The sequence below is a fragment of the Eublepharis macularius genome, chromosome 7 (genome assembly GCF_028583425.1).
Source record: "Eublepharis macularius isolate TG4126 chromosome 7, MPM_Emac_v1.0, whole genome shotgun sequence".
Classification (NCBI taxonomy): domain Eukaryota; kingdom Metazoa; phylum Chordata; class Lepidosauria; order Squamata; family Eublepharidae; genus Eublepharis; species Eublepharis macularius.
This window is the reverse complement of record NC_072796.1, coordinates 84920893-84933501: the sequence shown is the minus strand read 5'-3', so window position 1 is coordinate 84933501 and position 12609 is coordinate 84920893. Positions and strand designations below refer to the sequence as shown.

Genomic DNA, 12609 nt, shown 5'->3' with positions numbered 1-12609 from the left:
GGCAAGCTTTGGAAAGGAATTGTTATTGTTTCCTGTCCCATTTTCCCCTCAAATAATTGGTGTGAGATTTGCCTTTAAAATGGTCCCATTATTGTGTTAAGTTAAGCAAAGAGGTATCTGCATTAGTAATTGTTGATTGTTGTTTAAATGACTATTGCCAAGGGGAGTCATTGGGGGATAGCGAGAAAACTAAATGAGGAAGATGATAAGAATGAAAAGAAGAAATTGGAAAACAAATTTGGACACAGAAAGCAACTGCCTGAGGCAAAAACAGGGGAACAAATTTAACATAAAAGAAAGCCTGAGCCTTCAACAACAAATGGACATAATGCAGGGAGATTGGGTTGGTCCTAATTGTTGCCTAGAGTCCAGCAGTTTGCATGATCAGAATTACTTATGCACATAACATTTCCAAGCACTGGGCCTCGTCATGCCTAAATGACATTGACTAGATGCCACAATGCTACATCTCTGAAGACAACATGGTATGAAGACTGAAATGATTATATTGTGAAAAACTGCATCATTGCCTCATGAAAAATTATAGGCTTCAAATTAGGTATAACTGGCAAATACCTCTAACATCCCACAGAAATCAATGCTGTTTATTTGTTACCACAATGTAGAGGTAAAGTCATTTTGTTATTACCAGGTGCATCAGCATGGTAATGTTGGACAAATGACAGTTTTCTGTACAACCACTGTTAGAAAAAAATCACCCAAAGAGCTATTTCTATATATAATTCTAGAAATCATGTCTACTAGTAGTATAAAGTATTGTTGCAAAGATACAGTGATAATCATTAACATCTTTTAGTTACATTATTATTAATTTGCAAGTTTGCCTTTACTTCTGTACATATACAATGTATTAAAGTACTGCAATTCCTATTTAATTTTCATGAAATGAAAGACATAGATGGGAAGACAAAATAAACATCAAATAATTGCCATATTTTCAGAGTTGTGCTTAAGCTCTCTTTAGTCATCACTACATCACTTCTAATGCTTTCTAATGTGACAAAAAAACCCAGAGACAATATTAGGTTGAATGTGTATTCTGACCAAGGTGGCTAATCCATGTGGCTTACAAACCTCTGAGCTTAATTTAGGGTTCCTTGAATCTTTTGCAAGACTGCTCTGAATAGGCAATATGGTTTCATTAATGAGTTTTCCTTGTAAATATAGGTGAGTAATAAGGGACACAGTGGATCATTTACTATATTAGGTAGATGAGTAGCTCAAGCCAGCCTGTAAGGAACCGACGCCTGACTTACCGGGCGGAGGCTTTGCAGCCGGCGGCGCAGAGGGAGGAACGGCTGCTGGTCCCGGCTTCCTCCTCCCCGGCGTGCTCTTTGGTTCAGGCGGCCAATCAGTTTGAATCTTGGCCGCCCAATCAGAGCAGCCGGGGAGCGGCTGCCGGGGGGCGGGGCCAACCGCCGGACCTGGAGGGTGAGGTTCTTCCTCTGGTCCGGCGGCTCTGCATTTAAGCAGACCCGGCCTCGCCACCAGGCAGTCTGCACCTGGACACGAAGGAGAGAAGACGGGGACGAGCAGCGAGCGGGAAGGAAGACGTGCAGCAGAAGACGATCCCGACCATTCCAGCAATCGGCTCCCTGACTCAGGTCAGGTGGGAGCGCCGCGGCCGGAGGTCGGGTGTAGCTGAGCCCGAACCTCGGCACGGTGAAGGAAGGAGCAGCGGCAGGCAAGCAAGGACGGCGAGCTGAATCTCCCAGCGTCGGCTCCCTGACTCAGGCCAGGTGGGAGCGCCGCAGCCAGAGGTCAGGTGTAGATGAGCCCGAACCTTGGCGCGGTGAAGGGAGGAGCAGCGGACGAGCGGCGGCAGCCTTGGCCACGTGACTCCCAGAGCTACTTGGTCCACATAGCTACTCCCTCGCCCGAGAAAAAGAAGCAGTTGCTTCTGGGCAGCCCTCCCCTTCCTCGCTCACCCACTGTCCTCGGCTGGCGAGGCAACCCCCTGGGGGGCTCCACCACTGATGGCACCCACACAGAGCAGCAGGGGAGCCAGGCCCAAGGCTGGCGGAAGCAACAGCAGGCCAGCTCCCTCAGGCAGGGCCAGGATGCCACAATCCTCACAGCGGAGGCAGGTGGCCACCAAAAAACCTGCTGCCTCTCAGGCAGCTTCTAAAAACAAACCTCCGGTGGGGCAAAGGGGAAAGGGTGAAGGAGCCACAGGGGGTCTGCGTCGGGCAACCCCAGGGCAGGCTAGCTCTCCTCCTCCCCGTCGAGCAGCTTCCAAAGGCTGTGGGGGGCGGAAGGCTGGGGCCCGCACCAAGCCAGCAGAGCATGACAGAGCTGGGGGCCGGAATAACACTGACCCATCCCCCAGCTCACTCCAGGAGATCGGTCGGGCCTTAGAGTTGCTCTCCGCCAGGGTCGAACAACTGGGGAACTCTGGGCATGGGGGGGGGTTCCTCCCCAGGGCCTATTGAGGTCCAGAAGGATCCTGGCGGTCAGGCTGCAAGACACAAGGCCAGCAGAGGGCACCGGTCTGCTCGGTCACCAAGCCCAAGTCCCAGCAGTTCTAGTTGCGAGCGGCAGCCAACCAGTAAGAGAAAGAGGACATCCAGGAGGAAGGCTTGGAAGCGCAGACGGCATGAGGAGTCAGAGAGTGGGGGATCATCGGGTGAGTCCTCCTCCTCTGACGAGAATGCTCCTGGGGAGAACTATTGGGAGGCAGCTGCCTCCGTCCCAGGTCTCCCTGGGTGGGCGCTGCGCAGAAGGGCAGGAGGTCCCAGCAGCGGAGACGCACGCATTGTTTGGGATGCAGATCAGGACCGGGACCCCCCTCTCCCTAAATTGTTTGGTGATGATGAGGACCCTCCTGGTATTCACCTGGACCATAAGGTCAGAGAGTGCATACTCAATGGGTATTATGTAGACGTCCTTTCCCTGCTCAGGCCTGAGGCGGAGGACGGGATGAGCAGCCCTCCGTCTAGGAAAGAAAGAAAAGGGGTCAAAATAGAAGTCGCCGAGCATACATTCAATAACTGGCTGGAGGGGTTTACCGTTTATATGGGAGTGGTGCAGGCAGCTTACCCAGACAGGGGATGGCATCTTTCTAACCACCTGGGAAATGTTCTTCGGGCCCGGGCGCTGGCAGGAGACGGGGCTGCCCTGGACTACGATGAGGCCTTCCGTAAGAGGGCCTCCCACAATCCCAGAGCCAGGTTGGACCTAATCAGCCAGAAGCTATGGCTGTGGCTGGTCGGTCCTCACATGAGAGGAAAAGGGGAGGGCTCCCGGTCTGGGCAGTGGTTCGGACGCCGGGAGAAATCCCGCTGGCTGTGCTGGGAGTTCAATCAGGGCAAGTGTCAGCGGCAGAAATGCTGCTACGAGCACAGCTGCGAGTCATGTGTGGCCCCCCCATCCCCGCTCTGCATGTTCCCAGGGTCCTCTTCCCTCAGCCCCCTTTCGGGGTGGCCGGGCCTCCAATGGCGGCTCCCATAAGGATGGAGGTCTCGGCACCAATGCTGCCTCAGCCAACGGCGGCAGCAAGTTGCCCTGGCCACAAAGATTTGGGTTTGGCGTTCACCCCCCTGTGCGTCAAGGCCCTGCGCCCGCTCCTGGCACGGTACCCTGATAGGGAGGCTGCCGGCTTCCTGCTGGAGGGTTTTTCATCCAGCTTTAGGATCCCGTGCACAGGGCCCTGGATTGCCACCCCCTCTGGCAACCTTAAGTCCGCTAGGGAGCTGCCAGAGGTGGTGGCCACCAAGATAGCTAAGGAAGTGGCAGCGGGCCGGGTGGCGGGACCCTTATCCGCCCCGCCTCTGCCTAACCTAAGGGTCTCCCCCCTGGGGGTGGTGCCCAAGAAGGCCCCGGGGGAGTTCAGGCTGATCCATCATCTATCCTACCTGCGGGGTTCCTCGGTTAACGACGCCATTCTGCAGGAGCTATGCTCAGTGAAGTACGCCTCCTTTGATCACACCGTGCGGCTGGTTCGGTCGTACGGCCATGGGGCGCTCATGGCCAAGTGTGACGTGGAATCAGCCTTCAGGTTGCTTCTGGTCCACCCCCATGATTTTTGCCTGCTGGTGTTCAAGTTCCAGGGTTATTGGTATGTGGATAAGGCTATGCCTATGGGGTGCTCGGTGGCGTATGCTGCGTCAGAATCCTTTAGCACTTTCATAGAGTGGGCGGCTAAGGATCACATGGGTTCCCCCCACATTACCCATTATTTGGATGATTTTTTGATAATTGCTCCCTCCGGGACCCCCGCATGTGCAGACCGGCTGCACATTTTCCAGTCGCTGGCCCAGGAGCTAGGCGTCCCCCTGGCGCAGGACAAAACGGAAGGCCCTGCCTCCAGGTTAACGTACTTAGGAATCGAGCTCGATTCACTGGCGGGTGTTCCCCGCCTCCCCCAGAACAAGCTGGCCCGTTTAAGAGTGCTCATCTCGCAGTCATTGGTGCACCAGAAGTGCACTTTAAGAGAATTGCAGGCCATCATCGGGCACCTTAACTTTGCCTGTAAGGTGGTTTCCCCGGGGCGGGCCTTCTGCGCCCGCCTTTCCTGGGCGTCCCCTCACCATCACATCCGCCTGACATGGGGGATCAAGGAGGACCTTTGGGTATGGCTGGACTTTTTGTCAAACTTCAATGGCGTGTCCTTATGGCAGGATTCCCTGACCCCGGGCTCGGACCTACAAGTTTGATCAAACGCGGCGGGCAGCCTTGGGTTCGGGGTGTACTTCAAGGGCAGGTGGTGCGCGCAGCGCTGGCCACCATCTTGGGTCAGGACGGGTATTCTCAAGGACCTCACCTTCCTGGAGCTCTTCCCCCTCTTGGTCGCCGTAACAATTTGGAGGAGGGAGTTCCAGGACAGACGCGTCCTGTTTTGGTGTGATAATCAGGCCTTGGTCAGGGTCATCAACAAGCAGTCATCTCGCTCTGAGCGGGTCATGCGTCTGGTGCGTCGCTTTGTTTTGGTTTGCCTTGCCTCTAACATCTCCTTTTCAGCATGTCACGTGGCAGGGGTAGATAACAGCATTGCAGACGCGCTGTCTCGCTTCCAGGTGGAGAGGTTCTTCGCTCTGGCTCCCGAAGCTCACCGGACACCCGACCCATTCCCGGTGGAACTGTGGACGGTTGGCGAGACATCATCATGCAGGGAATCTGCAGCTCCATAGCACCATTTACTCTGTGGAACTACTCGGCGGTGGCGTCAAGATTCCTCACCTTTGCAGCAGGGACAAGGGGCCAGGCCCCATGGCCGGCATCACAGGAACTGGTCTTACAGTATCTGGCCCACTCCCGGGGCCGGGGGGTTGCCCCGAGGACCATGCAGCGGGACTTGGCCGCAATCTCCTTCTTTAACAGGGCCCAGGGGTTTCCCGATCCTTGCGAGGGTTGCACCGCGCGCCGGGCGGTGGCGGGTTGGAGGCGGGTCACTCCTCCCCTCCCCAACCAGCGGAGGCCCATCACTCTGCCCATCCTGGGCGCGATTTTGCGGGCGGTATCGGGCCTCTGCTGGTCCCCATTCAAAGTTCGGCTCTTCCGAGTGGCCTTTGCACTGGCATTCTTTGGGGCCGTCCGGGTCGGCAAGCTGGTCATGGGCTCCTGCTCGGATTCGTCTGGCAGAGCTCTTGCGCTGGCCGATGTGGCCCTTTCACGGCAGCGGGTCGCCCTTACCATTCATCAGTCAAAAACCAACCAGCTCAGCCGGGGAATGTCTATTGTCCTGCGGGCCTCCCTGGGTGGGGTGGCTTGCCCGGTCTCCACGATGCGGGACTACCTTGAGGTCCGCCCACACCCTGTTGGTCCTTTCTTGGTACATTTGAACGGGGACCCCCTCACCCGTTACCAGTTCGCTTCCATGCCCCGTGCGTGCCTACAGGCTGCTGGGCTCCCTGCCCGGGAGTTCGCCACCCATTCTTTTTGCATCGGGGCGGCCATGTTGGCGGCAGAGTTGGGCATCTCACCTCCCCTCATCCAGCGTATTGACTGGTGGAGGTCCCGGGCCTTCCAGTCGTACATCCGCACGGGTCCTGTGTTACTAATTTTTGTTGTCCCCCCCCTCTCTTCAGTCCTCAGGTGAGCGGAGGACAGTCTGGATCTGCGGCCACAGTATTGTGCATTGGGCCGGTCGGTATGCGGCGGGTTCCGGATGGGGAAGCAACCTCGGCCTGGACCATCACATCAAGGTTCGGTGGGTCGGCCAGCGCAGCATGCGGTGGGAGGCGCTGGTCCCAACCCTCGAGTGCCAGGCCCGGCGGCATGGCCCTCCAGATGCACTGATCATCCAGCTCGGCGAGAATGACCTGGTTCAGCGGGGATGCCTGGATCTGAAGCTCTCCATGTGTAAGGATTTGGACCACCTCTTCACCATCTTTTCAAGGACTTATTTCCTATGGTCTGACTTGCTCCAGAGGCGTGTGTGGCAAGGGGCCTTGCACCCGGAGAACATTGATGCGAGCAGGCAGTGGCTGGCCCAGGCCATGGGACACCACGTCACCGTGGCAGGGGGGTGCCTCATCATGCACCCAGACATTTATTTCTGCCTGGAGGCTCTGTATCGGCCAGATGGGGTCCACCTGTCCAGCTGGGGGCATGACATCTGGCTCCAGGACCTGAGAGCTGCTTTGCTGGAATGGCTTGGTTGTTAGGAGCCTTGGCGGGAGCCACCCGTGGCTCTTGTGGCGGGTAGCATTGAATCGGATCTCTATCCGGGGGACCAGGGCCACGGCTCTGGTACCCTGTTCAGGGGATTCCCATATGGAATCTTGGGAGTGAGGTGAGGGGCAGACCCGTCTGGGGGTTGCCAAGGTGCTCACTCCCAGGTGGCAGGGGAATCAGGCAGGGGTACACACCCATTTGATCCCCCCGTTAATGTCACTCCTTGTTGCCCCCCCTTCAGCAGGGGTCCTGAAGGGGGGGAGGGCTCAGTGGCTGGCAGGCGGGCCAGCCTTTGCTCGGGATCCGATCCATATGCTTGCCAACGCTCCTTGTATGTTCTGTTCTCAATAAAGTTGTGACCTATTTACCTCCAGCTCTTGTGTTGTTCTGAGTTCTTCAGCGCGCCGTCCTCCCCACCGGGCTTCAGCATAGGCTGCAAATCAGACCATCTGACCTGGAAATTCTTTCCTCTGATTCCAGATGAGAGCTGCTATGTTGTAGCGGTTAGAGCACTGGACTAGGATCTGGTTTGAAATCTCATTCTGCTATGAGAGCTCACTGGGTGATATTGGGCCAGTCACACACTCATAGGCGAAGCTAATTTACAGGGTTCTTGTGATGATAAAATATAGGAGAGGAGAATGATATAAGCTGCTTTGGGTCCCCACTGGAGATAAAGAGTATAAGCTACGGGGAGGCTTTATTTGGAATAGTGTGTGCAGTTCTTGTCATTGTATCTCAAAAATGACAATGCAGAATTGGAAAAAAGACAGCAATCAAGTTGCTTAGAGGGTTGGAGCACCTTTCTTAGGAGGAAAAGCTGGCAAGTCTGGGACATTCCAGTCTAGAAAAGTGATGTATTAGGGGAGACATGATAAAGATTTATAACAGTATGCATGGAAAGGAGAAAATAGAGCGAGATTTTTTTCCATTTCCCATAATACTGAATTCGGGGGCACCCACTGAAGTTGTTTGGAAATAGTTTCAAAAGTAAATACTTCTTTTCATGCTACCAGTTTTAATTGTTTATTTCTGTGTTTTTAAATTGAAGTGATCTGCTCTGAGCCTGCTTGTAGGGAGAGCAGACTACAAATTGAATAAATAAATAAAATAAATAAATTAACAAGTAATTAAATGGTAGAATTCACTGCTGGGGAGGTAGTGCTGACCATAAGCATGGATAGATTTCAAAGGGAGTTAGTTGGTGCTACTCAGCATATTAGAACACCTAGTGCTAAGCTAGAAATTCCCAGCAACTAATCAGTATGTTTTTTCTGTTGTTGATCTATAAGCTGTGGGACTTCCAGACCCATTGGTATATCCTCATGGACCTCAGACCTCTGTCTGACAAATTCTATCATATACAATTTACTAAATAGCTTATTATGGTTCAAACAAAAGCATGTCCATTGTTGATGTTTAAAATGATCCTATAAGAAAATGAGATACTTTTAAAGCAAGAAAGTTATTTTTAATAAGATTTTAAAAAATAAATGATATGGTTATTTTCACCAACTGCAATAGAATGATATAATAGATGTTTTTGGCTTACTTTTTAACAATTGGAGGAACTACTCAATCCCAACAAGTATTTTTTTTTTTACATTCAACTTCTAGTATCCTTAGAAAGAATTTTGCTTCAAAACACAGAATCCTTTAGAATTTATTATCCATGAATATCCTTTGGATATTTTTTACACATCATAGTCAATCCAGTTTTAGACTATGTCCATTATTTTGGTCCTTTCCACACAGATCATTGTCTGGCACCAATCTAGTTTGAGGCTTTGCTACAGCTGTTAAGAACCCTCCCCCTCATTCAGTGAATGACGTTATAATTTTATTCTTCATACCTTGAATATTTTGTACATAATCTCATATACAGAAAATGTTCTTTCAGCTCGTGTCCAGTCCCACGTAGTAACCTTGGGTGAAAACACATGAAACATAATTGCATTGTTTTTTCATTCAAGTATATATGACAAGATTTTGGAACTAACAACACATTTTGATAGACACAGTGGGGAGATAATTGTAAATTACTTCTGAAATATTCTCAGCATTTCATAGATTAGTTTTATTTTTCCTACAAATATTTGTGTGCATGATTACACTTTTTGAAAAGTGCAACATAGTGATAAAAAAGTGTTGGAGAATCTTTCTTATGAGGAAAAGCAAAAGAGTTTGGGACTTTCAGGAAAAAAGATGTCTAGGAGAGGATAGCCCCAACCTGAATGGCCCAGACTAGGCCGATCTTATCAGCTCTCAGAAGCTAACAGGGTCAGCTCTGGTTAGTAATTGAATGGAAGATAACCAAGGGAGTCCAGGCAATGGCAAACCACTTCTATTCATCTCTTGTCTAGGAAACCCTATAGGGTTGCCATAAGTTGGCTGTGACTTGACCAAATTTTACACACATGGAGGAAATGACATGGTAAGAGTTCATGAAACTCTGCATGTTTTGCGGAAAGTGGATTGTGAGAAATATTTCTTCTCCCTGCATAATACTGGAACTTAGGAGCACCCAGTGCTTTAGATAGAAAAAAACTACCTAAAGTTTAGGACAAGTCCTTAACAAAACAATTAACTTATGGAACTCATTGCCAGAGGATAGAGATATAGCTGCTAGCTTAGATAACTTTACAAAGTGGTTAGAAAATGCATGGAAGATATCGATTTTGTTATTAATACCAACCAATATTAGCTAACGTGGCCAAATGCTTTTAAAACATAAAATATTTAAGCTGCCTTTGATACTAAAAATCATGCTATTTTGCTTCATCAATTGGAAAAAAAAGGACAGGAGTTACAGGAGCTGATCTTCAATGGTTTTGATCTTTTTTGTTTGACTGAACTTAGAGTTTGCACTGGTAGAGCTTAGAGTCAATTTGGTGTAGTGGTTAAGAGTGCGGGACTCTAATCTGGAGAACCGGGTTTGATTCCCCACTCCTCCACTTGAAGCCAGCTGGGTGACCTTGGGTCAGTCACAGCTTCTAGCTCTCTCAGCCCCACCCACCTCACAGGGTGTTTGTTGTGGGTATAATAACAGCATACTTTGTAAACTGCTGTGAGTGGGTGTTAAGTCATCCTGAAGGGCGGTATATAAATCAAATGTTATTATAATTATATTATTATTTACCTGGGAACTTGAATATGGTGTTCTTTAGAACTCCGTACCTGTACCCATGGCTTTCAGCGTCTATATATATGACTGCAAAATGAGATCATCTGGAGTTTGGGAGCTGGGTGTCCTCAAGATGTTGATGATACATTCATCTATATTTCATTAAGTAAGCCTCTAGATAAAATATTTAAAGGATTGCTTCCTCCCATACTGCCCAGCCTACCAGTCTTTTCTTTCTAAACTCTGCTCTCTCTTCCCAGGCCTGCAGAGATGAGATGTGTTCTGCTTTTTAGTGGTAAGAACTCATTTTTAATGCCCACTTCCCAAAGCTACTCTTTTTTCAGGCACAAACGTTTCTTTTTACCAGCTTTTATCAAAGGGGTTTGATTTTTCTTCAGTGATCTCTATAGTCTATTTCTAGATGGTAGACTGTATTATTAATATTATTTGTAGACTGTTTTGTGTGTTTTTATGCCCTGGCTTGTTTTTTTTATTTAGGAATTTTTTGTCCCACCTCCCCAGGAATCCTGCCCACAGCAGCTTACAAAATAACAAAAACATAAAATACAGCATTAAACCTAGCCAGAGCATTAAAAAAAGAATATTGAAAATTTAAAATGAATCAAACAGTTTTCAGGCTAAAACACACTATAAGAATTGTGTTAAAAAATAAACTCCTAGTTAAAAGCCAGGATAAACAGCAATTTTTAACTTGGCACTAGAGGTCGGCATGAACTGTGAAAAAAATGAACCCTGAGATTTGTGGTTTGTGGCAAACCACAAACCATGAACATGAACATTCGCAAACCATGAACATGAACTTTCGCAAATCACAAACCACAAACCATGAACTTTCACGAACTGGGGCAAGTTCACGAACCAGTTTGTGGTTTGTGGGGTTTAAATGCCCCTTTCCATGCTGCTCTGCAGGAGCACGGAAAGGGGCATTTAAATCCCCTGATCAGCTGGTTGTTGGGGATCTCCCCAACAAGCAGCTGATCCAAGCCAGTTGTCATGAGCTGTGCTCGCCCAAGCTAATAGTACAAGCACTAACATGAAGCCAAAGGAGTGTTCAAGATTCAAAAGCCAGGTGCAGTGCATAGTCAGAGCCAGGTCCAGTGCATAGTCCAGAATACAAAAGCCAAGTCAAGTTCAGTCCGTAGGTCAGAGCACAAGAGTGTCAAGTCAAGGTGTAGGCAAGAACAAGATGCAAGGTTCAAGGAAGTAGTCACAGTTAATCAATGCATTGCTTCCACACCTGGCAGTTTCTCCAGACTGGTTGCCACTGCCTCATCCACGCGATGAAGGGGAGCTGGGTGAATTCCTCCATCTTCTCAGCATTGGGTGAAACAGTGGCAGCACGGCAAGTTTAAACTTGCTGGGCTGCCACTTTCCCCATCACCCGATGGAGGGGAGATGGGGAAATTCCTCTGTCTCCCATCCACTGGGTGATTGAGTGGCAGCGCAGCAAGTTTAAAGTTGTCGCACTGTCGCTTTGGGTGAATGAGTGGTAGCGTGGCAAGATTAAACTTGCTGGGCTGTTGCTTTCCCCTTCACCTGATGGAGGGGAGACGTGGAAATTCCTCCATCTCCCCTCCATTGGGTGAATGAGTGGCAGCCCTGCCACTCAATCACCCAATGGATTAAAAGTTAAAAGGGCATTTCACCCCTGCAGGCTGCACTCAGCCGCTTGAAAGGGAAACCCCTGACAAGCAGCTGAGTCAGGGGTGAAATGCCCCTCTCCTTGCCACAGAGCAGCGTCAGGAGTTCCCAGCTGGCCAGCCAAACCCCGCTGTTTAAATGGGCATTTCCCTGCCACTTCGAGTGGTGGGAAAATGGCCATTTAAACTTTGGGTGGGGCTTGGCTGGCCGTCCAGGAACTCCTGGCCAGGCAGCCAAGCCCTGCTGTTTAAATGATCACCTGCTTGTCGGGGAGATCTTGGACAAGCAGCCAATCTGGGCTTTAAATGCCCCTTTCCATGCCGCTTTGCAGGCATGGAAAGGGGCATTGGGGTTCAACACAAACCACAAACCAGTTCATGGAAGTTTGTGGGAAATGAGCTTCCATGAACCCCTGGTTCACAAACCACGAACTGGGCTGGTTTGTGGTTCTTTTTGGTCCATATTCAGGTTCGTGCCCATCTCTACTTGGCACCTATAAGACAATAGTGTAGGCTCCAGTAAGATTCAAGGGGAAGAGCATTTCACAGGTGATTTGCCACTGCTGAAAAAGCTATTTCTCTTGTTGCCACTTACCTCACATCTTAATAATAATAATAACATTTGATGTATATACCGCCCTTCGGAACAATTTAATGCCCACTCAGAGCAGTTTACAAAGTATGTTATTATTATCCCCACAACAAAACACCCTGTGAGGTGGGTGGGACTGAGAAAGCTCCAGAGAGCTGTGACTAGCCCAAGGTCACCCAGCTGGCTTCAAGTGGAGGAGTGGGGAATCAAACCCGGCTCTCCAGATTAGAGTCTCACGCTCTTAACCACTACACCAAACTAGCTGGTAAAGGCTGGTAAACAGAGAAAAGGGTTTGTAAGTAAATCCTAGTTGGCAGGCTGGAAAGTATGGGAAGAAGCAGTTCTTCAAGGATCCTGGTCTCAAACCATTTAGGGTTTTAAAGGTAAGAATTGGTGCTTTATATTGTGCATGGAAACAAATGGATTGCCAGAGCAGATCTTTCAGCACAGGAATGATATGGTCCTTGTATTCCATCCCTGACACTAACCTGGTGTTTATAGACCACATTCAAAAGCAGCCTCATGTAGAACATATTAAAGTTATCTATCTGGATGTAATCAGAGCATCATTCACCAAGGGAGAGGAGACTTGAGCC

The 12609-nt window shown here is 49.6% G+C and overlaps 1 protein-coding gene across 2 annotated transcripts in view; it reads right to left on the bottom strand.

The window, feature by feature from the left end:
- SNTG1 (syntrophin gamma 1) overlaps positions 1-12609 on the bottom strand; it is a 188696-nt gene that overhangs the window by 43565 nt on the left and 132522 nt on the right. For both annotated transcript variants that reach the window (XM_054985264.1, XM_054985265.1), the window contains exon 13: positions 8490-8561. In XM_054985264.1, coding sequence (XP_054841239.1) covers positions 8490-8561 — 72 coding nt within the window. The remainder of the gene's footprint in view (positions 1-8489; positions 8562-12609) is intronic.